This window comes from Passer montanus, unplaced genomic scaffold (assembly GCF_014805655.1).
Source record: "Passer montanus isolate IOZ18808 unplaced genomic scaffold, ASM1480565v1 scaffold40, whole genome shotgun sequence".
In the NCBI taxonomy this organism is placed as follows: Eukaryota; Metazoa; Chordata; class Aves; order Passeriformes; family Passeridae; genus Passer; species Passer montanus.
The window spans coordinates 7,156,657-7,181,771 of NW_024368819.1; the positions used below are offsets into that span (position 1 = coordinate 7,156,657).

The window sequence follows — 25,115 nt, forward strand, 5'->3', positions numbered from 1 at the left end:
TGAAAAAGTAGGTCGGCCAAGTTATAATTAAGATGCATAAAAAGTCCTGGTGTGTGGAATAGCTACCAAAGATCTCAGTAGTTCTGCTTCCTTCATGCTCAGTGATTTTCTTCATGAAAGAAGGGGGTAACTTAGCAACGCTTTGTGAAGTGGAAGAATTTTTTGTTGAATGTTCCCTTTCCAACTTTTCTCACATGTACTGAGAGCTGTATTAGTGGAGCTCTATTTTCATGTCCTTTCAGTAATGTGTTTTTTAATTCAGAGACTCAAATGGATTCTCACAAAAAAGGACAGATGATTGCTACCAGTCTGGGTTCGGTATTATTATTAGCTGTGTATTTCTTTAAAAAGCTGAGACACCATATTTTGGGCACACTTTTTTTTTTATTCTAGTAAGTTTTCAAATTTGATGTCCTGTATGTATTGTGTGTTGAGTGAAATATTGCACTGTGAGTTCAAAAGATCAGAAAAGACAACAGTAGTGTAGACTTTGGGATGGAGAAGGCAGAAGATACTGTGATGAAAAGGTAATAACTTTAGAGACCCTCAAAGAGCAATGCTTTTATTTGCGCTGCTCCCACCAGTTGTTTTTATCTACATTTTTGTTACTTCTTCAGCATCTATTTGCATATTTTATAGCTGAGTTGAGGAAGGTGTTTTCTGTGTTACTTGTGCATTATATATGGATGAATGGTAGCACACCCTTCCTGCCTGTGGCTGGCTTTGTTTACTGTCCTCCAGTGTAGGTGTGTTCAGACTGTACTGTTTGTTGGTAATTACAGTGATTATCTTTAGAATAGCTGTTTTTCTATGCATCTCTGCGTATCTTTTTGCCCTTGGCTACTTGAGAGATATGTAGCATTCTGAAAGTGGAAAATGTGTTTTTATTGTACGGTGTATATTGTACATAAACCTATGTTTCAGGATGTTTTTTGTTTTGTTTTCTTGCAGTGGAAGCTTTAACATTCCCTCCGTCCTCAGGGAAATCTTTCATTATGGGAACAGATGAAGCCCTTGAAAATGAGCTGGGTCTTGGAGAACTGGCAGGCCTTACTGTAGCAAATGAGGCAGATTCGCTGACTTACGATGTAAGTGCTTATTAATGGTAACTCGACGTCCTTCTGTCTTGTTGAAGGCAGATGCAAGTTACTTGTGTGTAGACTCAGCTGAAAACATTCTCCAGTTAAAATTATGCTGCCAGAGGATGTCACAAAGTTTTCCTTGGCAAAGCAGTCCTTCCTATGCACAGCAGCATTCAAGCTCTCTGCAAGCTCCTCTCCCTCTCATTTGCCTGCCATATTATGCAAGTAGTTGAAAGTAAATTAGTGATAGTGGTACATCTGGGTACATGTAACCCCAGTGACTGAGCAAAATTAGGAGTGTCATGGCCAGCAGATTGAGAGACATTTATGTCCCTTTTACGAGTGCTGTATGCAGTTTTAGGCCACTCCACTTCAAAAGGGTTGTAGAGAAATTACAGAGTCCCATAGCTTCTGACTGATGAGTAGATGTTAAGGGAGCTAGTCTGCTGTCAGGAGGCTGAGGAGTGCTTGAATAGCAGCCTGCAGGTATTAGAAGGGTGTTTGTAAGGATGGCAGAGCCAAGCTTCTCTGTAGTGCCAGGTGTTAAGGCAGGAGAAAACAACAAATTATGGCTTGGGAGGTTCAGGTAAGACCCTGGGGGAGAAAGTTATGTAGTAGGTGATACTGAAACAGCTTACTCAGAGAAACAGTGGAATCCCTCTCCTGGGAGATATTTAAGACTTGGCTGGGGCAGAGCTGTGGTTTGCATTACCTGGTGTGGGCAATAGATTAATTTCAAACAGGAAACTGGACCAGGACTCTTAGGGGGGTATTATGGACTGCACTTCTGTGGATGTGTGTGTACCTTTATTTTTCTTGTACTGTTTATGAAAAAAATCTTTCTTAAAATTGCATCTTTTCAGTCGTATGCAATTTTTTTTCTGTATTTCTAATTTCTTGGGAAAATATACTTCAGATATTAATTTAATCATCTGCTTTTGTGTGATCTGTTGGCTTCAGATTAACCTTGCTGTTGCATTGCCCAGCTGTGTCAAGGTTGACGGATTTCAGAGACAATTTTTAATTCTCTGATGGGGAAGAATCCTACCCTTCAGTAAATCTGATTCTTAAATAATCATTATCTGGGATTTTACCATGACAAATTAAGTCTGAGACTTTGGACATAAGATGCAGGTTCTTACTTTGAAGTTCTAACCCTGTATGTACCTGTAAAGCAATGAAATCACATAGTTAATAAAAGCTTAGACACGTTTTGAGAGTGCCATTGCAGAGATGTGCCCTACCACTATAGCAAGTTTCTGAACATGTGGTATGTTATGAGTCATCAATATTGCAATGAATGCAGAGCATTTGTGCTAATATTCAGTATTTTAGTATTGTCTCCTAATTTGGGCTCAGTTCTTAATGTTCTTAAGAGCTAATTGTCCCTAACTATGTCTTCAGAAAGGGGTACGGTAATGTACAAATAAATTTCTGTTACAGGTACTCCTGAAAATCCAAGGCTGGATTTTGAATTCAGAGAACATGACAAAGCTAACCCAGCTGTACAAGATGCTTTCATTGCTTGACTTCATTGTGCAAGTGTCCATATAAATGTTTTGTCTGTTCATGTCTCTGTATCCTGAACTAACAGCTTTCATTTATGGAGTAGCACTTCTTTATCCACTCCAGTCCTTTCCTGCATGGTGGAGGATACTGACTTCTGTTTGCTCATTTGTCCACTGCCTGTATGAAGTCCTGTGATCAGGAATTCATAATCATAGTTACCTCGACTCTTACCTTTTTCTAGTGCTGACAATTAAAAAAAAATCTACAAAACTATTTGCTCTGGTTACTGTGCACTTTATTGAACCAAAATGAAAGGCTGGTGTTCCTATTTCAAGTTTTATTGTAAGTCTAGCTTACAGATAATGTTTTTATTTTGGACTATTTCATACATCTGGCTGCCAAATGTGAATCAGGTATGATTAGTGAAAGCTTAGCATTTATTTTTAAGTGTCACTTTTGAATCATATGGAGAATTAAGTTGAAAGATCACGTGAAACAGTCTTTAAATATATTTGTTTTCAAGAGTGGCAGACACTTCTCCCATTTTCGGTCCCTTTCATCTCACTGACATTTTTGCTGGATTGTTTTCCTCTAAAAAATGGCAGCATTAGCCTACCTCATTTCATGGTTTCAGTTTTTTACATAGTGCTTTGACTATAAATTGAAGAATGGTTTTCACTTGGTAATGAAGATTATTAATTTATTACTTAAAAGATAAATTTTTTCTTTTGTATATTGGTTTTTAGAGTATCTAACAAGATTAAATTTTCCAGATTGCTAGCCAATATACTTAAGTTTGCCTTTTCTTTTTCCTTCCTTTACACATTCTTGACATATGTTCACTTTGGTTGGCTCTGTTTTTTTCCCCGTGTCTTCTGGATAGATTAATCATCTTCATAAAATTATAATAGATTTTAGATAAGAGTAAATGAACTACAAAATCATTGCATTTAATGTTAAGTACTGAATTAGAGGTTTTGGACTTTGCAGTAGGCCCTTGTTTGATTTCTTACAACTTTGAACAAGAGAAGTACCTGTAATTGCATGTCATTGCTGTCTTTAATTTTCAATTTGTTTTCAATTCATTTTCGATTTTGTATACACACAAATATTATTATAAGAGGCAAATCCAGATCAGATGCTTATTTTGGGGTTGGCAACCCCCCAAAGTGCTTTTCAGGCCTCGGGTTACCTCACTGTTGTACTTTGGTGGGGAGAGACAGAAGGAGGTTTTGTGCTGTGTGAGTAACCAGCCTCAGAGCTTGTGAGACTGGTGGGTAGAGTGGTGTGCTGCAGCCAGGTGGGTGATGTGTCAGGGCTAGAATCTGTTTCCACCTCTGCTGCCGGTCTGCTGGCTGGGACTGCCTTCCATCTACTTTCCAGTTTATGAACTGCCCATCTTGGACTCCCTTTGGAAGGACATTTTTGAATGAATGACAAGCAAATGGAGAATTTTATCCTGGCAGGACTGGAATTCACTGTTAGGCCACCTGAGGTGTCTTTGTGGCTTTTGCAGATGTGGCACAGAACCTGTGCTGCTGGTATGGCAGCTGGAGGGCAGGCAGGTTCCCTCCACCACCTGATTGGTATTAGGTGCCTCTGTTGAGGCGACCAAATTTCTCTCCAGATATCTGTACATCTTGTACCCTTTTTGCTGAGACTGTCTTGGCCAGGCCTCAGAAAACCTGCCAGAGCTGCTAACTGTGCAGTCCTGCCCCATCCTTGTACCAGCTCGAGCATTTGTCTGTTCCTTCACTGAGCCAACTTGGCTCAGTAAACTGGCAAAGAAATTGGCTTGTCTCCTTGAGCCAGGCAATATGTCATTACTAAGAAATATGATAAGACTAAACCTGCTGGTTTTTGCGGCTCCTTTCTCCTTGTTTAAAATCTATAGAACCTTTTAATTTATGTAAATTTTTTTTTGTTAAATCCAGATGTAAAAAAGCTTAGGAAAAACCACTTCTGTTCTTAAACCTCCTCTTTTGCCCCCAGTCCCCAGGATAAAATGTTCCTTGAAGTGGCTCAAAACAGTTCTCTAATCTTTGCAGTTAAAGATACAAATATTTTGAATTATCTTTAAATTTCAACATGATAAACATCAGTACAATTTTTTGTTTCCTTGGTTTTCCATAACCACCATCAGCAGCGGTTATGGAAAGGTAAATTTAACTCATGACATTGTTGACTGACAGTGAAAAAGTCTGTTCGGCATTTTGTGTCAATATTTGCTCAGAGGAGCAATATTGAAATAACTTATTTTATTAAAAGGCCTTCTTTTTGGATCTTCTAAAATGCATTTATTGCCAAATTATTGTGTCTATATACACGATAGCTTATTGCCTGCCAGTTAAATTCTTAGTGTTTAGCCAAGTCCTTTTTGCCTTTGTTTTTTCCTATTCTGGCAAACTTTACTTGTCATGCATTATTACAGCGTTGTGTTGCCTTAGCTGGGTAAGTTAGGTTGTGTTCCTTTCTGTGCTTCTAGAGATTTCTCTGTTTCCCCCAGATCTCTTTTTTAGAGGTGTTATGTCAGTAGTACTTTGGATATTCAGGGACTGCACCTTGGTGAGTCAAGCCTAACTTTGTGTTTGTAAGAGCCATAGATCAAATTCTAAATGCTTAACTGAATTCATTGGAGTATCAGTGCTTTTAAAGTGTGTAATTTGACAGACATGAGAGTATTTCACATTTGCATAGAATTTATCACTGTGGACACCACATTGCTTGTATGGAATACATCTGCCTTGGTTCTCATTTTGAAGTGTCTGCTTAGTGTTAAGTGGACTGATGTTTGAGAGCAGGTTATTGTGAAAAGTGGGTGAGGTAATTTGACATCTTCTGCTAATGCCAAACAAAATTTTTTATTTGATTTCTTCCTTTTGTTGTGCCTTTCAGCTTAATTACAAGTTTGGCATTTTTTTTTATTAGATAGCCAACAATAAGGATGCATTGAGAAAGACTTGGAACCCCAAGTTTACGTTAAGAAGTCACTTTGATGGAATAAGAGGTCTCGCTTTTCATCCAGTTGAACCAGTCTTAATAACAGCTTCAGAGGACCATACATTAAAAATGTGGAATTTACAAAAAACAGCCCCAGCAAAAAAGTAAGAATTTTTCTTTATTTTCTTCAAAACCAATTTTAATTTATGAAAGAAAACCAAAACCTAGATACTACTTCACTGAATGGCCCTTGAAGTTAATGGAAAGTGTTCCCTGAATTTAAGAGTAGGAAAACAAGCTCTCAGAGAAGGGTGGAGATGCCTAAAGAATGCCAAAAAAGATCCATGTATGTTCATGAATGTGTTTTGTTTGTGAAGATGAAAACCATTTATTTTTTTATATTTTCCTTGTAGATAACATAAGAAATTAATTTACCAGTGAAAATATTTGGATGTGGCCTGTTAGTGTGCTTGCATGTGTATATAAATGTACAGAATGCATTTATATATATATGCATATGTATGTATACACTATATGCATAGGTATGTATACATATACATGCATATACATGTATACAGCTTGAAACTCAGATGTTTCCAGGTGCCTTTGTTAACTGTCTCTTGCAAATTGCTGGGAATTTGCAGAAATCAGAGGAAATTCGTAGCAGGACTGATGTTGTTAAGGGAGTACATCACACTTTGGGGAGAACTGGGCATAACACAGTCCTCCCTTGGACTGATAAAGTCCAGAGCAGCAAATTTTGAGGCACTTCATTATTGATAGAAAAAACGATGAGTCCAAAACTCCTTTGCTCCAATAGGAACAATTAATGATACATTCCATGTGATGCTGGTGTCTCTCCACTCCTGCTCCATTGATGTACACCTAGCTGTTTGATTGATGGCTCTCTGAAGTACCTTGAAGGTCTTCAAACAAAAATCCAAACAACCAATCCTGTCATGTTTTGAAAAACTGCAGATAGTTCTTAGATCCATGAAAAATTACGTTGGGAAAGGAAGTTGTGGGAGAAACACTGCAAAAATGTAGCAGGGATTTTGAGAATTCAGCGATTCTGGCAAATTTTTGTAACGCATTGTATAAGATGGTATACATGTTAACATTTTTTCATACTTCATTTAGGAGTGCTTCTCTTGATGTAGAGCCAATATATACCTTCCGAGCACATAAGTAAGTATTTCCTGAGAAATACTGTCATATTTTGAGAAAGATAAGATTTTTAAACAGAAACAGAATTTTTTAAAAAAGTAATTTCCACCTTATCAGCTGCTGATTTCATGTGACACTTTTAATTCCTATGTTGTTTAGAATATCTGCATGTGTTCTTCTTCCTTCTGCATAGTTATTTATGTCTGATACACCACAATTTTAAAATGAAAAACCTAGAAATTATACAGTTCAAATTTGATTAGGTCTTCTGTTCAACATTGCAGCTTTTGCCTTTTTGGCACATACTTGCATATGTGGAAGGAAACTGAAGAAGAATGAATGCAGTGAATTTAAATCTACTGAGATGATTTAATGAAAGAGCCTTAAGTCTTTTGAAAAGAGAAAAATCTGTTTATGTGAAATATAAAATCCTAGAGTTTAAATTATGATGTTTTTCACATTTCATGGGCATTATGATTCATTGTCCTGATTGCAGTTACCAGATATTGGTGGACGGTATTTTTGTGGGAAGTCTTGTAGCATATGATTTCATTTTGCAGAATTCTTCTTGCAATCCATGCAGCAAGTGAATTGTATCTAACATGGAAATTCTTAAGATTGACACTGCATTGCATGTAATGAAAATGTTAACAGTCAGTGTTTCTTTGGGGCTTTCTTCCAGTGGACCAGTGCTGTGTGTGGTGATGAGCAGTAATGGTGAACAGTGCTACAGTGGGGGAACAGATGGCCTCATCCATGGCTGGAACACAACCAACCCAAACATTGACCCCTATGACTCTTACGGTACGTTGCTGTCGCACGCAGCAGTGAAGTGATAAGTTTAGTGACTGTGATGTTATGTCACTAAAATAGTAAAATTTGTAGATAATGCTTCTGTGAGAGTTTAAAACAGCAAATTGAATGTTACCTTCAATTACTTAAGTAACCTTTTGTTTTAATGCTGATACTGTTTGATGGCAAGATAAAATGTAATTTTCTTAAAAAATGGCCTTGCTCTCATCACAGTTTTTAGAAACAGCTGGTCTGAAGTACAGGTTTTAGAAGTACAGGACTAAACCTGATCATTTGGAAAGTACAGGAAATGGATATTTTAGTGTTCTTTTCTTTGACAAATTTCTGTGGAGTTGAGATAAAAAGGTTTTATATCTGAGACCAAAGCTGTTAATGTTGGCTAGAAACAGCTTAAAAGGCCCAGTTTAGTAAAATTTACTAGGTCTGAGTGGATTGTCAGCCTTGTGTCTGGATTTTATGATTTATTTTGCACTTGTGTAGCTTCAGATGCAGTTGGCCTCAAAGCTAACTTCTGTATAAAAGGGACTGCTGTGGCATTAATAGCTATTTGAAAGCGAATTTTAACAATGAAGTGTGTTTTGCCAAAATCAGTACTGTCCCTTCTGCTGAAGCATTGTTTTGTTTTTTCCGTTGTAAATTGGGTAGTTTCATGTCACATATGCTGCTGAAATTCAAGGCTCTTAATGCCAGAATAATTTAGACTTCTATATTTATATGACATGATTGATCTTGGAGTTTTTTATCAATTATCTTCCAGAGGTTGGTGCCTAAACACAGGCTAAGGTACAGCTATTGACTTAATTCAGATTTTGTTTTAAAATGTGTTTTGTTGTGATCCTTCTGTTCTAAGAGGTGCTTTTGTAGGCCATACTGATGCAGTGTGGGGTCTGGTGTACAGTGGGGCTCACCAGCGTTTGCTGTCCTGCTCAGCAGACGGCACAATACGTTTATGGAAAGCTACTGAAATTGCTCCAGCTCTCAATATCTTCAATGATAATCAAGGTACAGAAAATTGCCCTACCCTGAAGTTCATTAGCATCACTGTTCAGACTGACATAATTTTGGCTACTGAATAGAAATACTTCCTGTGCTTCTTTCTGAGTTTTGTATCTTTATGAATGTTTTTGGGAAAAGTAAATTTTGCAACCCTTCTCTGACATTACCTGAATATATACCTACTTTCAGGGGGACAGTTAGATACATCTGAAAGCCAACTGCTGCAGATGATCTGCTGATGTTACTAGCACCATGGAGGATAGTGTATTAACTCCATCATTCACATTCAAGCTCGAGTTTCCACCAGGCCCTTGCTTTTGGTTTGTCCAGAATAAAAAGCTCTTTCTTTCCCAGTGGAAGTTTGGAGTAACCAGTGTTTCATCTCAGGCCATTGTCATAGTACCTTCCAGATTTTTCCTTGTGCCTCTAACACAGAGATTCCAATTGAATTTCTGAGTTTGCAGATCAACTAAATAACAATAACCTAGTGATTCTAAACACTACTAGTTGAAAAAAAAATACTCCTTTAGAGTTAGTTACTGAAATGTCATGCACAAGTGAAAACCTCACTGGTTAGAATCTAATTTCTGGAAATTGCTGTCTGAGTCAGAATGCTCCAGAACCAGCCCATTGATGTGGCCAAACTCACTTAGAGCTGGTAGTCATTAAAGAGAGCCCATGAGCTGAGACAGTTCCATGTCTCTTCAGAGAAAGTTTGAGGCAAAATAAACCTTGTCACACCTGAACAGACATGTCAAATTAAAGCGTAAAGCTGGAATATGCTTTCAGATATGCCATTGCTAGTTAGTTAAAACAGACTGAGCAAAATAGAAACATTCCATGTATTTTAGTTTTAGCAAAACTATGTTTCTAAAGGTAAGCAGGCGTTTTATTGCCAGCTTGCCTATCTGCCTGCTTTGAAAACTTCCTGGTAGAGTTTTGGAGTTTGTTACTGTGAGTTGTTTTGTTTTTAATTATTAAACTAAGGGGGAAGGAGGAGTAGTCTTCTCTCACAGAGGCTGTATAATAGCCCTAATATCGGGGGTTTTTTTGTATTCTAAACTGGAATGAAGCACAGTTGTGAAATCCAAAGACTGAACACTCAGTTTTCCTATGGCTTATTGATAACCTTGAACAAACCTCCTAAAATATCTGTCATTCAGTATTGAAGTTGTTCAGATTAGCCATTGTAGGTTTACCAGGAGGCTGCAGAAGAGCATGCATGGCAGTGGTAGAAAAGGTCACTTGAGAAGCAATCTGTTTTCTTCTCACACCAATCCTTCTTTGGCTATTTTTTGAGTACTTGTAGGTAACTACTGACATTCCTGAGAAATATTCCTGAGGTCGTGTGTCTCAGAAAGATATTTCTCCCATGAATCTTTAGAGAGTTTACAGGGATGTGATGGTATTCCTGTGTTATCTGAATCTGTGATCCAACCTTAGGTTGCTTAAAATTCAGTTTCTCATCTCTGTCTTTTCCTCCTCCTCCTGACGTCTGTTGCAACTGGTGTTGTTCTTTCACATAGCAGGTGGTGAACAGGACATTTGAAGATAAAAATCCTAAGGAATATATCCTATGCCCAAGCTTTGCTGATTTGACATTCTGTCCTGCAGTGTGCAGATAGCTACAGTATAAAGAGATCAAATATACATCACAATAGACAGGAGCTTTGAAATACAAGTTTGCAATGTATTTATATAACTGTACATGATGACAGTTTCAGTGTGTAAAATCAGCACCTGGAGAACTTTGGTGTTTTATTAAGCTCTGATTTTGTCTAAGTTAATTATAACAACATTAATTATCTGCCGTGTCACTTGTTGTACACTTCAATTTCATGTCCTTTTATTCAAAGCAGTGGAGTTTGGTGGAGTTGTTTTTGAGAATTGCTGTTCGAGTTAAAGGAAGGAAAAGGGGCCAGGGAGTTCTTGCTTTCTTAATTTTAAAGTAGATTTCTGCACAGCTGTAGTTCCAGATACAGCATCTTAGTAAAAAAAGTTGTTGATACACATGTCCAAAACAATAGGATTAAAACAGGTATCATACAGGGAAAGCTATTTAGATTGGCATAATTTATATTTTATATAGAATAATATATAAATATATAATAATTGTGGTCCTTTTGGTGTTGAAGAGCTTACTTTTTTTATAATGATTTTTAAAAAATAATTAAAAAATTTTCTTTACACCAACTATATCTTCTCTACATTGTTTTCTAGAAATGGGAATCCCTTCATCAGTAGACCTTGTGAGCAGTGACCCAAGCCTCATGGTAGCATCATTTAACAGTGGGCACACTAGCATTTTTAACATGGAGACACGGCAGCGAATTCTTACCCTGGAGTCCAGTGTGGATACTAGTATGTATCAAAAGCCCCAAACCAACCAAAGGGAAAAAAAATTTACTTGTTTAAATGGATAATGTTGATAATCTTTTCAATGTTTCCAAAGAATCAGGCAGTGTAATGAGAAATTATAAAATGGTTTATGTTAGAAGCTGTTTTCTGAGATATAACAGTAAATTGTTACTACTGCAATAGATCTCACAGGTATTGCCAGAAGTATGTGGAGTAGCAGAAGAATGTGCATACTTCTGAAATAAGATAGAAACAAACTCACACTCTGAATTCCTCTTCAAGGGATAGTAGCATGAAAAAAGCCCAAGTTTCTTTAATACAGCTTTGTGATTTTTGTAAATTCAATATATCTATGTTCTCTTCAGTCCAAAATTGCAAAAAAGAGGCAATATCAGGAAAATTTAACATTACATTTATTAAACACTTTGGAGCGTATGTCAATTCTTTGTTATTTTTCCTCAGAGGTATCCGTCTTCTAAGCTTTATTGCACTCTTAACTCATTTGGACTTGGGCTTTAGTTGAAATTTTCACTGAAGGAGGAAAGCAAAGCTCCAGTGAAAGAGTATTAATTCACAGGGTCTCCTTGTGATCTGTATAATGCCTGGGATCATGGCAATGACCAATACTAGAAGTTTTATAGGACACTGTGAAGAGCCTGCTATCAGTACATTATTTTACTCTGACTTTACAAAAGAGACCAGAATGAGCTGAAGTATAAGGTTTCATATTCTGGCACAATGGTAAAACTTAATTTTGATATTTCTTCCCTTACTGTTAGGGATTTATGTCACTATTCTACTATTTAATTATATTTTTAAAAAGGACTAAACCATTCTTGTTGGCTTTGCTTGTGTGTTTTAGAATATAAATGACTGTAATTTTATAAAAGCAAATGGAAAGTGCCATATCTCTTCTTTAGGTTATTCCTTACTGTGCTGGATTTCTTCTTTTAACCCACATCTTTGTTCCTGTCTAAAAAAAACCAATTCTGAATTAGTTAAAGCAATTCACTGGAAGCCACCTTTATTCTTCCCTCCCCTTCTCCCTTCTGTTTTTTTCACCTACTCCTTGCTGTAATTCTGTAATGTTCCTTTAGGAAAACAAGACCTTGGTATGGCAACCAGCACTCCCTGTTTAGTGTCTTTAGTTATGTAACAGTACTACAAAGTTTACATGTGTTTTAAATAAATAAATAATTATTTCTACAAGAACTAGACAAGAGGAAAATGTCACCTGGAATGCCCTACCACACTATTTAGGGACTCTTCTGCTCAGTATAAGCCTCTGCTGGGCATTTTCAAACTGTGAGGATGGCTGGCTGTGATGAAAGTTCATGTGCTTTAAGCAATTTAGGGGTGTTTATGAATGTGGAGTTTTTTTCCCTAATTTTTACTTTCATAATTTCTAAGTGTCCTGTGGATGCTGATATTGCTTTCTGGTTCAGATTTTTATGGAAAAGTATAAAATTAATCTTTACCATTTTAATGGGAAGTGAACTTTCAGTAGTATTCTGTTTTGTTTATTTTAGTTTTGATGTTCTGGGTAATGACTATGGGTTTTTTCATAATCTGTGCCTCTTAAGACACCTCTTGCATTAACCTGTGCATCATAGCAATGCCTGGATTTCTAACAAGAAAATTCCTATGCTTTTTTTCTCTCTGTGTGTATCTATATCTATATATATGCATGCTATTTCAGAATTACTGGAGGCAAGAAAATTTGCTCTCCTATGAATAGTCTATCATCCTTTTCTTAAATAATAATTTCAGTACATATATATCAGATAATAAGTGGTAGATTTTGTTTGCTTCAAACATACTGCCTGCAGTGGTTATTTACCTGTCCTGTGTGTTATGAAGAGTTTGACTTGGCAAAAGGAGGAATGTATGTGAATGAAGTGTTTTCACTCATTTTTTGGTTTCACATTTTTGCCTGATGTGCCTATCTAAAACCATGTCCAAAAGTTGGACCTTATTTGGCATACATATGTTTTATGTAAGTCTCTGTCTTGTGTAGTTAGGAAGGTATTTTAGAGGAAAGTACATAACATAAGGTGCTAGCTGAAAGTTGCCAGGGGTATTTTGCAAATTAGATTGATTACATATATATTTCTTAGTAGCAGTCTTTCAAAGAACTTGGCAACTTACTTACACTGATGTGTGTGGGTTTTTTCTTAGCAGTCAGTTCTTCCTGTCAGATAAACAGAGTCATCAGCCATCCAACTCTTCCAATTAGTATCACTGCTCATGAGGACAGACACATCAAATTCTACGACAACAACACAGGTATGCATCTTTCCAGCAGGTCTCAGCCATTGTGTAATATAAATCATTCCCAATTTCGTTATGATCAATATTATTCACACAAATGCTGAGGGATGTCAAGAATTGCATAGTCTCTGAAGCAGAAATCTCTCATCACCAACAGAGTATAAAGATTGCCAGCTCACTTAAAGCTTTGTTGGCAAAGTGATAAGGAACTTGGCTCTCTCTGTCCATTCTTTTAGAATGCCCTTTATATGGGGTTTATAAATATTTAACATAAAAGACGTCTTTTTCAAAATCTTCATGCTCTTATGTTTATGTTTCTTCTGTTGGTTGTCTGTATCATTTTGCTCTTGAGAGCAGGAACCTCTGGCACTCCTTTAGTGCTTCCTAGATTTCTGCTGCATTTGAACTCATTATTCAAGAACTCATTGTATAATGAGTTCTTATTTTTAACATTAAATCGTTACTGTAATTATAATAAACTGTGATAAAACATTAATTCTGTCTGAGACTACTAACAATATCCCCTATTGCCAGGTAGTTTATATTCATTGCTTCCAGTATGCCCAGCCCCTGCCTTCTTCCCCATCCAAGATCTTACGTGAGAACTCCATTAATACACTTGAGGGGCAGATATTTAAAATGCACAGTGATTGCAGTATCAGCGTGGCTTAAAGCAAAGGTCTCATAAATGTTGGTGATACTGTTACTGTGGTTCTTGGGAACTGTAAACATTAAGATACTGATTTCTTGTATAATTTTTATGATTCAGTCATGGGACAATATCTCTTGTGTTTTTATCAGCTGTGGTAGGGTCATAAGCAGTGAATACAGATAACAAAGTTAACTGCAGAAAATAACCTAAATAAATCTTTTCTTTCAAAGGCAAACTGATCCACTCCATGGTAGCACACTTAGATGCAGTTACAAGTTTAGCTGTTGATCCTAATGGCTTGTATTTGATGTCTGGCAGTAAGTACATTCAGATTTCATTTTCTTTTTCTCATAATGGTGGCAGGCATGCAAATTATAAAGAAAACTGTTTTCCCTTTCTTTAGGCCACGACTGCTCGATTCGCTTGTGGAATCTTGAAAGCAAGACCTGCATCCAAGAATTTACTGCCCATCGCAAAAAATTTGATGAGTCCATTCATGATGTGGCTTTCCACCCATCCAAATGTTATATTGCCAGTGCAGGAGCAGATGCCCTGGCTAAAGTGTTTGTATGACAGAGTGCTTCCCATTCAACTTTAGCTTTGTATATATTTAACCAGCTGCACAAAAGAGAAGAGGAGGGCATGAGTTGTTTTATCTTGCCCTATAATTCAGAGAATGTTTGTAAGTGTGTAGTTTTGCAGGGTGCTGTTTTCTAAATTGACGTTCGTTCTGGTTTCTGTGAGCTCAGCTGGTGCTGAGAGCTTGGAATCTCTCAGTTTCAAATAGTTTAAAAAATAAAAAAAGCTTTTATTTAGAGGGTGTGAATTTTCGTCCAGGCAGGCCTTGGGTGAAACTAGGTCTACGTATTCTCTATTAATAAAATGGAGTACTGGAAAGAAGGGGTCTAATTGCATCAGGGAGTAGGAAAAGAGGGAAACTTCCTAGGATGCTTCTCATTGAAGAATCTTAATGTACTCAAATCACCTGGAAAAAGTGATTCAAAGTCAGCTCTTTACTGTATCATGTTAGAGGCACTTTGTCATCCCTTTGGTGTATGAATAAAGTAGATCTTGTTCAGAGAGCAGTAGCAGATAGTTAATCTCAGCCACCTGGCTGCTAGCCTAAGATAAATGCAATTAAAGGAAGGCAAATTACTAACATACATTAAAATGCAGTAAAGTTTCTGTTACATCTTCTGTGTTTCTCAGTAAATATTTTGTTTGCAAAAAAAAATATATAATTTTTTTAAGACTGTATTAGCGTATGGCTAGAAACTGAGCCTTTAGTCTAAATCCCAGTTAACAACAGACTGATGCAGTCTGTGTATACTGTAGTAGCAAATTTAACTTATTCAGATTTTAATGCTGTTTGTTCTTGGAGATCTGGCACAAGAAATTATCACAAAGCTTTCTAAACAAGCTGTCCTACAATTTTAGCTATCAAACATTCATCTCCTCTTTCTGTTCCTGCTAAAAAGGGTATCATTCTGGGCATTATGGATAACAGTGAAATACTGATGCTTTGTATGAATCCTTTTAGTGGAATAGGTGGAAACTGTACAAAGCTGCATCAGTTTGAGAGATTCTGCTACTGCTAGAATATTTCCCAGCTGCACCATTTGAGGGACTTTACCTTGTCCACTTCACAGGGTGTATGTGCCATTGATTGGGTTACCTGAAAAATGAGTGCTTCTTATAATTACTCAACAGATGTGCTTTGATTATCTATTCAGAGCTTCTCTGTTGATTTGACAAATAACTTTTAATCCAATCTGTTAGTCTTTTTATCCCTTCTTAAAGGATGGTGAGTGAGTTCTTTTCTGTTATGTGTCATCATCAGAATTAATATTATTCATAAGCCTGAAGTTGGTGTTTTTCTCTGATGGGAATGAAGAGCAGAATTTTTTCTGGAGTTGATTTCTGGTGCTGATATGAGTAGGAAAGAACTCAGTGCAACTCTTCATGTACCAGCCTGAGGTTAAGACTGGAAACTGATACATAAATCCTTACCTTTAAACTGACACTTCATAAGCAGGAGTCATGGAACGATATCAACATGAGGTTTGACTATGTTGTTTTTAGAGTGCCATATGGGGATGGGACCATATTTGAAGTTGATCTCAGAGTTTAAAGCAAGTATATTATTTAGAATAAAAGGTTGACCTGTGCTATTTGAGCCTGCTACACATTATATGTACTGCTAAAATATTCTGGAATACCTTTTATTGCTCAGAATATTCACATATGTCACTTCATGATATTGATATGCAATATATTTCCTTAGATAAGATTAGAACTTTTTCCATGAAACAGATGACTACAATAATAATACAGATTATTTAGTTTTTATAAAATGTTTTGGTTATGATGAAAAGGAGGAAACTTGGCTGCAAAACTGAGCATTCAACTTTGTGAGAGTTTTGTGTACTTGACTCATATTCTTTCAGTGTCATTATTTTATTTCTTTTTGAAGAGAAAATTACAAAAATTTATTTGAAAATTCTAAAAGTTATGTATATTATATATGTGTATATATATTGTAAACATGTATTAAATGTGTCTAGTAAGGGAAGACTCTATGGGTGCATTTTAATGTTTTAGTATTAAGAGTTCTCTTGAGTTTGTGTATACAAAGGATAATGGTGTGAGTATGAAATGAATGTTGTGTTTTTGCTTACACAATATAATATGTAGTCACAGTTGTTTAAATTGCTGTACATAAAAACTAATAGGCCAGCATGCTTGTTTTTAAAGACTGTCATTCTGATTACAATTGGAATGTAAGAAGTGGCTGTTCAAATGTGAATTGAAAGATGTTTCCTTCTCACTATTGAGCTCCTGCTCAAACCGAAAAGTGATTTTTTTAAAAGCTGGCAATAGCTAGAGGATGAGGTGCCTTTAAAACACAAAACAAAACAAATGTAGCCTTACAAAGAGGTTGTGGAATATATATATTTTTGTGCTTGTCTTCATAATTGATGTCAATGTCTTTTTACTGTACTTGCTCACATACTTGTAGGACTGCAGGGTATTGTGCATGAGCCTGTCAGATCTTCTGAGCATCATCGTAGGAGATAAGGTTGAAAAAATTATTTAGGTTATCTAGTCCATCTGCTTGCTAAAGCAGGGTTGTAGACTTGTGCATTCTAATATTGTCTTGGCCAGTGAGACTTTATATGTTCTGAAACAATTAGGCTTCCTTTTAAAGATTATTTCAATTATTGCATCTCACTGGCAGGAGGATTTATGTGATATTTAGTAGCTCTTTTTTGTAACTTCATGTCAGTATTCCAAGCCATCTTTTGTGCCATTTTATATATTCTTCATAGTCTCTGTAATTTGGAACCTCCATGCACACACTGAGTTCTGTCTGTATATTTTCATTCCTTTCTGCTTTCTTCAAGCTGTTTTTTTAGTCTGCTTTTTTTTTTGCACAACATTTTCTTCTTTTCATCCTTTAAGCTCAAGTCTCCAGATATTGGTGTCCATACCACCATTCCACATGCATGATTTGTTGGACTTAGTCTGAGGGTCATCTGTTAAGTGTGGTTGTTAGTTGGTTTGGTTTATCCTCTCTAATGCTATGCTTTTGTGTAGGAAGACCAAGCTTTTGATGTCTGACAAACTTAAATCATGTTTCTTTATTTATGACAAGTCCTTTAAATAACATTTGAGCATTGCTGCTTTTCAAGTTTCTTCTTCACTTTTAGTATGTCATGATACTTTTGCAGCTAGAGACTTAATTCCTGTTTCCTAATTATCCTGGATCTTACAAGTTTTGAACTTCTGACCTCTGAGGGCACTAAATTATTTTTATTTGTTCCCCGTTTCTGTGCAGTTCTTCCTGGTTCAGTGTAATTAGTAACTTTCATTAGTGTGATACATATGTTTATTCAAAGTATAAACAAAAGTGGACCCAAGACTTATTCTTGGAAAAAATATTTTTCTGCAATATCATTAGATAGCATTTTACCATTACTATTTTTCCCATATCTAATTTACATGGTAATTTTTTAATGGTTAACTCATATAATTTTTGTGTATGTTAGCCTGTGCTAATGATTTTGGTTTTACTAACTAATTTAATGGGAGAATTTTCAGTCCTTCTGTATGTTGAAAGTTGGTCCACCAGTTTAAATACTCTCACTTGTACTCTAATTTACTTCATTGGGCTGTTTGCTTTCACTTATTTGATTCAGTTACCAAAACACTTGCACAGAATTATTTGGAGTAACTTGGAAGAAGTTGTAGATATATTGTGTCACCTTACTAAATCCTAGTGTCTGCATTTACTTTTGGGCCTCAGAGAGGAAACTTCCACATAAAAGATTCACTACTTTCATCTCATTCATCTTTATTTTGATAAAATATGTTCTTCAGCAAGAAGCCTGTAGAACTGTATGCCATATACTGTAGACTATTTTTTTAGGGTGTGTATTTTCAAATAATGTTATGTTAAAGCAGTCCCATATAATTTGGTTGAGTAAGTGTGTGGTGTTCACCATACAGCTTTGTGATTAGATCATACAACACTGTTTTTCAGTTGTGAATTTAAAGTGACCAGAGATTTGTTCTTTTGAATAAAAGTCTGAGAGATAAAGGACTTAGTTACACTACCTTTTCAGTACATTTGTTGGATCACAGATGTGTTGCCTTTCCCTGCCTCCTTAGGTTTTAACAGTGTAATTTTGGAGAGCATCAATTTCTGTAAACTCATGTATTCTTTGAGCAGTGTTTGATGGGCAGAACTGTGAAAACAAACAGTTGAAAAGTGGGCATAACTGTCAGATAATCAAGTCTTGGTTTTACTAATTTTTTTCAAGTATTTGGAAACATGTGCAGGCTGTGGCTTGACAGTGTGCAGACTGTCTGTCCCAGGTATCCAAGAGCCTGCTTGGTGCCTGTGTGAAATACCTAGTCAACCTGAGATGCATTAAGGAAGAAAATGCAGCCATTGTGGTTGTCCTGTGCTGAAATTTGTGGCTTTTTAGTGGCAGTTGGTTTGGACTACACTGTTAGAAATTAAGAAATCAAAATACGATACTTAACCTCTTCCATGTGGTAAATTGACTTGTATAAGACATGGCAATCTTTGACATGGCAATATGAGTTTTCTTGGACAGCTCCTGTTCATGAGCATCTTAGAGATGCTTGGCATAGTTGTTACTATTGAATGACTGAGAGGATGAAAAGATTTCCTTGAAAAAAAATGCTCAGATGTTTCAGGAAGCTCTTTTTTTCCATAAGGACATGAAGATATTGAGAATATTTTATGTGAATTTGATACCATATTTAATTGAAGAAAGTTTATAATAGGTGAACAGTGTTGACTCTTTCATCATCAATGTCTGTAAGCTTAGAGACAGAGTTATGGAAATTATTTGCCTGTAAAATGCCAGTGAAAGACTCTGCCACGTTCCTGCTGAGCAGCAGAGAAACTGATGGACAACAGTGTTGCTCCATCCAGTTATGTCAGGGGCGTTTTACAAAAAATAACCCTTATTGTAAAAGATAGTGTTAAATACAGCAGAGCAAATGAACAAACTCGTGGAGAGGGTGGGGAAGGACTGGGATGACTCTTGTGTAAATAGTCCTTGTTTGGGCAAACGCTCTTGTTTAGTTAGGTGGGAATGTTCCCAGGAGGGAGGATGATTGGAAACGTGACCTTTAAAAAAATGTCTGTGCCTGCACTAACGAACTTACCTGTGCAGGTTATCTATCCTTTTGGTATGTGCTTTTTATCATCCCACTTAAATTTCCCTTTAGGATGTATTTTGTGAGAATCTTAAAATCTCATCTGCAGTGAGCTCTTACTGCAGGATAAATGTCATAAAAAAACTTCTGATTTTTCTCTTTGGAGTGGTTTTTTGAAGGGTGGTAGAGCTTCAGCTTCAGCTCTTCAGTCCCCTCACCACAAAAGGCTGATTTGTACCTCCTTACACCCAGTTTATTTAATTTTGGTGTGTTATCTCTTAGCCTCCCTTCTGAATTGGTTTTGCTGTTCTGTAGTCAGTTGTGAAAGCTTATAAAATGCTGTATCATTTAAGATTTTTTGGGAATGTGAATTCCACTACAGAAGACATAAATCCAATTGAATAGTATAATTTGTGGATCTCATCTGGTTTGTTGTCAGGAGAGACTTGTTGTTAGACTGTAAAATCCAAACTATGGCTGAGCTAAAAAGGCATTTAACGGTATGATATTCTTAGCCCAACTTCTTCCTGCCTAAGTGTAGATTGTGGTACTGTGTGTTAGACTACTTTTGCCCTGCTCATGCTGCCAAGCCATGCTGTGATCTTGGGAGATCACAACAGTGTTTAAACCATAACCTGTGCATGTGTTTCTAAGCTGCTCAAAGCCTTTTATTGATGTGGTCCTCCAGGCCAGTCTTCTTTGGTTCCCTTAAGTTTGCATTGCAGGCTCCCAAAATTACTTCCTGGCTATTTTGAGTAACCCTTGGTCCTCACACCAGAGTATTAGACTGTGGTGTTGAGAAAAGATTTATACAGCTGGATTTGTACTATTCTGAAAGGGAAAGGATAACTTATTGCCAAGCCAAATATTGTCATTATTTTTGGATTACTTGTGAAAAGCAGCCAAAAACATTGTATAAGGGATAAATGATGGACTTCAAGCTAATATTTTTCCATTAAGAATTTATTTTTTTATGCTTCCTGTCATCAAGATACAGTGCTTTGGAATGTAGCTTGTTTTCAGATATGTGGCTCCTAGAATTGTTTCCTTGCAGCTGGACATTTGCAAATTTGCATCAGTTTTGAAAACTGTCTCATATGTGTTAGCACTTCTTTTGGAAATGCAGACTGAGCATGTTAGCTAATGATTTCTTGTACCTTTATATTCCAGGCAGACTGAAAAGCAGTCTTGTGCTATGTTTTCCTTGAATAGTGCATCTGAAAAAAACTTGTAGAAGGAACTCTATGACGAGATGACTTTTGTTGTTGTAAGGTTCTCTGTTGACATTTGTCAGCTTTGCATTGTATTTTGCATAAGTATCTGCAGTTAACTGTCAGGTTGAAAAAGACAAATTTCTTTGCCATATGGACTGTAGCTTGAAAATTGTTTTTTGTTGTTGTTGCTTATATTAATACACTTTTTTTCCTTTTCTTATAGAACTTAGAGATACCTGATAGCTCTCTTTAGGAGAAGTTACTACAGGTGATAACCACTAACGTGTTAGTAATTACAGTGGCTTCCCTTCTGTTCTGGGTCACTTCCATGGCAGATTGTTGATATGAAAAGGCTACTGTGGCTGATATACAGACAGCTTGAGGAAATTAAGATTCCCCTTCAGAACTATGGCTAGGTTATGATTTTATACACCAGTTTTGAATGACTACTTTGAAACAATGTTGGGCTTCAAATGTCTTGCAGAATTTTGGATCCAAATGAGAAGTACGTACTTGTTGAGTAATAGTCTACTTGTCATTTTTTTGTGTATGGCTCAGTACAAGGCTGTGTCAAAATTGCAGTACCACCAAAATTACCTTGTTTAAATGCAACTGTTGTACAAAAGTGAATGTTATTTTGAGTGAGAAATTATGTTTTCTAATTTATCAAGGAAATTGTTTTCTTGGGAGTAAGCATCCATAAATGTAATATATTTCATGATTTTGAAAAGGCTTGTTAATCATGGGACATGAGAAAAATGAAAGTGATTCAATCTCCAAAGATTTGTTTAGCGTTTATTATTACAAGTATAAATTTTTGCTTTAAATGGAAATGCTTATTCAGAAACTTAGTATTAAACTTCTTACTAAAATTCAGTAGTTTAAAATGCTGGATAAATATCTAAAATGGCAAAGATAGAAAATTCAGAGGGAGATTATTTTGAAATACGCCAGTGTAATTTTGAGCTTCTCAAGTGCAGCCCTGAATTTTCTCTTTTTCACTGCAATTCATATTTTGTGAAACTTCTTGGATAGGTTATATTTAAAGCTACATTCACTTGCCTGAACAAGTCAAATAAATATTTTGTCATTTAAAATTATATAGATCTGCTTATGTTAGTGTGCCGTTTAAAATGAGACCCCATTGAGGTAACCATGCAGGTATTTGTGTTGGTATGACAGTAGTGAAGTGGGGTATCTGTGTACTGTACCCGCATTCTGTGCTGAGCAAAATCACACGGACTTCCAGAAATAAGCAATGGTTTTTAAGAGCAGCTTTATTTAATGTTGCAGCAGCAAGTGTCATTTGTACCATATAATTATGTAAATTGGGTGCTAATAAATACTATTTTTCAACATTTTGCATTGTGTTCATAATTCTGCATTTTATCACAAGATATGTGTGGTTTTGGAGTGAGTGCTAGGAGGGGAAAGTGCATAAGAGTAAGACAAGTAGAGTTGGTCGGAGGGGCTTGAGGTAACTCCATGAGAAATTCCTCCTGAGCCGTGCAGCATGTGCCTTGGTTTTTCTGTTCTCTGTATGTCTTGGTTTCGTACTGATGCACCAGCTTGGCTCTGTTGACACCCCACATCCTTCCATGTGCTGAGGCACGTGGTCCCTGTGTGGGGGTGAATGTGGGGTGAGCAGACACGCGGAGTGGGTGCGGTTCTGCAGGAGCTGGTCTGGTCTGTCAGCAGGCCTTGTTCACAGCCAGACACATGGCTCTTCCAAGGACAGCGTTCATTCAGTGTAAAAATAAACGCGTGGTTCTGCCCTCGGGGAGAGGATGAGGGAGAGCAAACCACACATCACAGATGGCAGCTGTGTTTCTACAGGAAGGTGCTCAGAACGGCACTGTGAGCGGGTGGCAGGAGAACCTACACAGACCTGCGCAGAACAAGTTGTCAGCAAGCCCATTCTGTTTTTTCTGAGCTTGTAGGTGGGTAAGTGAAGTTCTCATCTTTTCTTGGTAGGTGTAAAATAGCCTGATTTTGTCCTACTCATCTTCCTGCCTCATTTGAAAGGAGGAATCGCTTTATGAATTGACAGAACAATCTCATTCACACCAGTGTGAATGCCTCTAGAAGATTCCTGAGGTAGGGGGAGAGAAGATTTAGTGAATAACATGAGTGACCCTCACATGGGGGAGGCATTCTTAACATGCTTATGGGTTTGCCTACAACATGGCCCCATGATGATTTGCATGTGAGAGAAGTGAGTATACTTGATAATACAGTGGAACTTATACAATTTCTTGTGCTTAAAAAGAAGTAATTTCTATGAGTCTTGGAATTTTTGAACTGCACTATCAGAGTTCTCATTAGAAATCAGAGAATGGGTTAAACTGGTATAAGGAAAATAACATGTTTCCTGCTGTTCAGTAAGACTGACACAGTTGATTGTGAGCAGTGTTGCTGATGCAGTGCTAAAACCCTCATCCCCCTTCCTCCCCCAGTTTAACAAGGAAAAATGATTATTTTGAGGAATTTGAACTATCCAGCTGCATAGATGTACATATGTAATGTTTCCAGTATGTACATGATTTAGCAAATATAAATGGCCTGATACTGTCCAAGATGTCTCAAAATGAGATGGGAATGGAAAAGAAACGGGATCAAGTTGTCTCCATAATGTTGCTCGTGGACAGAAAAAAATAGCTAACAGAATGATAATGGCTTTGTTCAACCATGAAGTAATTTAAGGTATGTAATACCACAGAAAAGTAACTTAATTTGATGTCTTGGTAATATTTCTGATACTACCTACTGCTTGCTTTGGCTTTCTAAATAGATAACATGGATGATTTTCTGTGGGGTTACAGGTAGGGTGTTGACTCACTAAATATATTTAGATTAGGTTGATCCTGGCTGGATGCTTAACTCCAGAGCTTTTCCTGATTATTGGTATAGTTCCCCCTGTGTGCTGGAGAGCCATGGGGAAGGAGTGCGAGGAGGAAGGGGAAGCTTGTCTGCCCACCTGTCAGCAGCAGCCATGGAGAAACTCCTCTTGCCAAACTGGCAAAGCAGCAGCAGCTGAGGAGCAGGAGGTGCACGCTGTGGACAGTACCTTCTCTGCAGGGTGGCACAGTGGCAGCAGAAATGCTGTGTCCTGCTCTGGAGAAACAGGACTTTGAGTTCCTTCTCTCTGAAGAGATGGCTGGATGCTTAATTGAATTTGGTGGCTCACTGAAAATGTGAGTGGCTAATGCTGGAGTTGGCAAGAGATGCTGAAACTGAGCTCTGCTAAAGCTTCCAGAACATGGACATCAGTCAGTATTTCCAGGTGGGTGTTCTGCGTTGTGGTTGCTGAGCACTGATAAGCCCCCAGCCCAACTCTGAGTGCAAAGAAGCTTATTTCTTAGGGAGAGGGTGATCAGACAACACCCTCCAGACTGTGTATGCAGCAGCCAGTTCAGAAAGATCCCATCTGTTCTCGTGGGCATGCCTCTGCCACGCAGCAGGTTCCACTGAACTGGTCAGACATCTGAAACTAACTGGCCCAGCATCAAGTGGCTGGACATCTGGATCCCCTTTTGATTCAGTCCCACATCTAGAAAGTGTGTAGAGCTGGTGTTAGATTTTTTTCAGTTTCCAAAGGAAGTGTGATTCCAAATAAGACATGATCTTGCAGACCTTGGAAAGTACATATAATTTTGATGCCCTTCAGTCATTAGGCTTTGCTTCAGTTGACTGATGCCTCTGACAGGTAATTTTGTGGTAGCTCACTCTAAGGATCTTTTTCATCTGAGCATGTAGAAGGACACCACTGAAGCACCCAGGACTTTGCCAACCTTGCTGAGTCTTCCATAATGTAATAATAACCTCAGATGTGTTACAGAAACTAAAATTTTGTGGGCTGTATTTGCTGTTTATTTTTTAACCCCATATGAGATGACATGCACTGCATGTACCTTTGAGACAATTTTATTGCAAAAGATATAGCAACTTATGTTGATAAGCTCAAAATAGCTTGTATATGTTACAGAAGGAGTTCTGCTTTCTTCAAACAAATATAGCCCTTTGAACATTTATATGTAAGTTACCTTGTTTTTTTAATAAAACAGTATTTAGAGACTTTAGTAGGTGGCAAGTGATTTGATCACTGTGAAAGGTGAAGGTGAAGAGAAGTGTGTTCTGTGAATGCATGGAAGGGTGTATTCAAAATTTTGAGACTTCAATTTAAGTTTATGGTGCTTATGAATAGGACATCTATGTTTAAACGAGAGTTGGATTGAACCACTTTCACCGTTTGAGTTTGGACAATTTCAGGATCATCCCAAGAAGTAAATAAAAATGCACATTGAGAAACAAGCACTATAGTTGTTCTGTAAACTTAAGATAAACCATTTGAACAACAAACCCTGAAGTGTCCCTTATAAATGTTTGACAAAAGATAGCTGTGCAACTTTCCTGTGAAAA

General features: G+C 37.1%; 1 protein-coding gene across 6 annotated transcripts in view; it reads left to right on the plus strand.

The window, feature by feature from the left end:
* Positions 1 to 22,054, plus strand: part of STRN (striatin) — a 68,257-nt gene extending 46,203 nt beyond the window's left edge. For 3 of the 6 annotated variants that reach the window (XM_039719044.1, XM_039719046.1, XM_039719048.1), the window contains 9 exons: positions 952 to 1,088; positions 5,520 to 5,695; positions 6,672 to 6,719; positions 7,381 to 7,500; positions 8,344 to 8,513; positions 10,728 to 10,868; positions 13,044 to 13,151; positions 14,019 to 14,105; positions 14,192 to 14,565. In XM_039719044.1, coding sequence (XP_039574978.1) covers positions 952 to 1,088; positions 5,520 to 5,695; positions 6,672 to 6,719; positions 7,381 to 7,500; positions 8,344 to 8,513; positions 10,728 to 10,868; positions 13,044 to 13,151; positions 14,019 to 14,105; positions 14,192 to 14,361 — 1,157 coding nt within the window. In that variant the 3' untranslated portion in view covers positions 14,362 to 14,565. Of the gene's footprint in view, positions 1 to 951; positions 1,089 to 5,519; positions 5,696 to 6,671; positions 6,720 to 7,380; positions 7,503 to 8,343; positions 8,514 to 10,727; positions 10,869 to 13,043; positions 13,152 to 14,018; positions 14,106 to 14,191 lie in introns of all 6 variants that reach the window. The other 3 variants (XM_039719047.1, XM_039719049.1, XM_039719045.1) reach the window with 2 other exon arrangements.
* Positions 22,055 to 25,115: the final 3,061 nt, after the last annotated feature.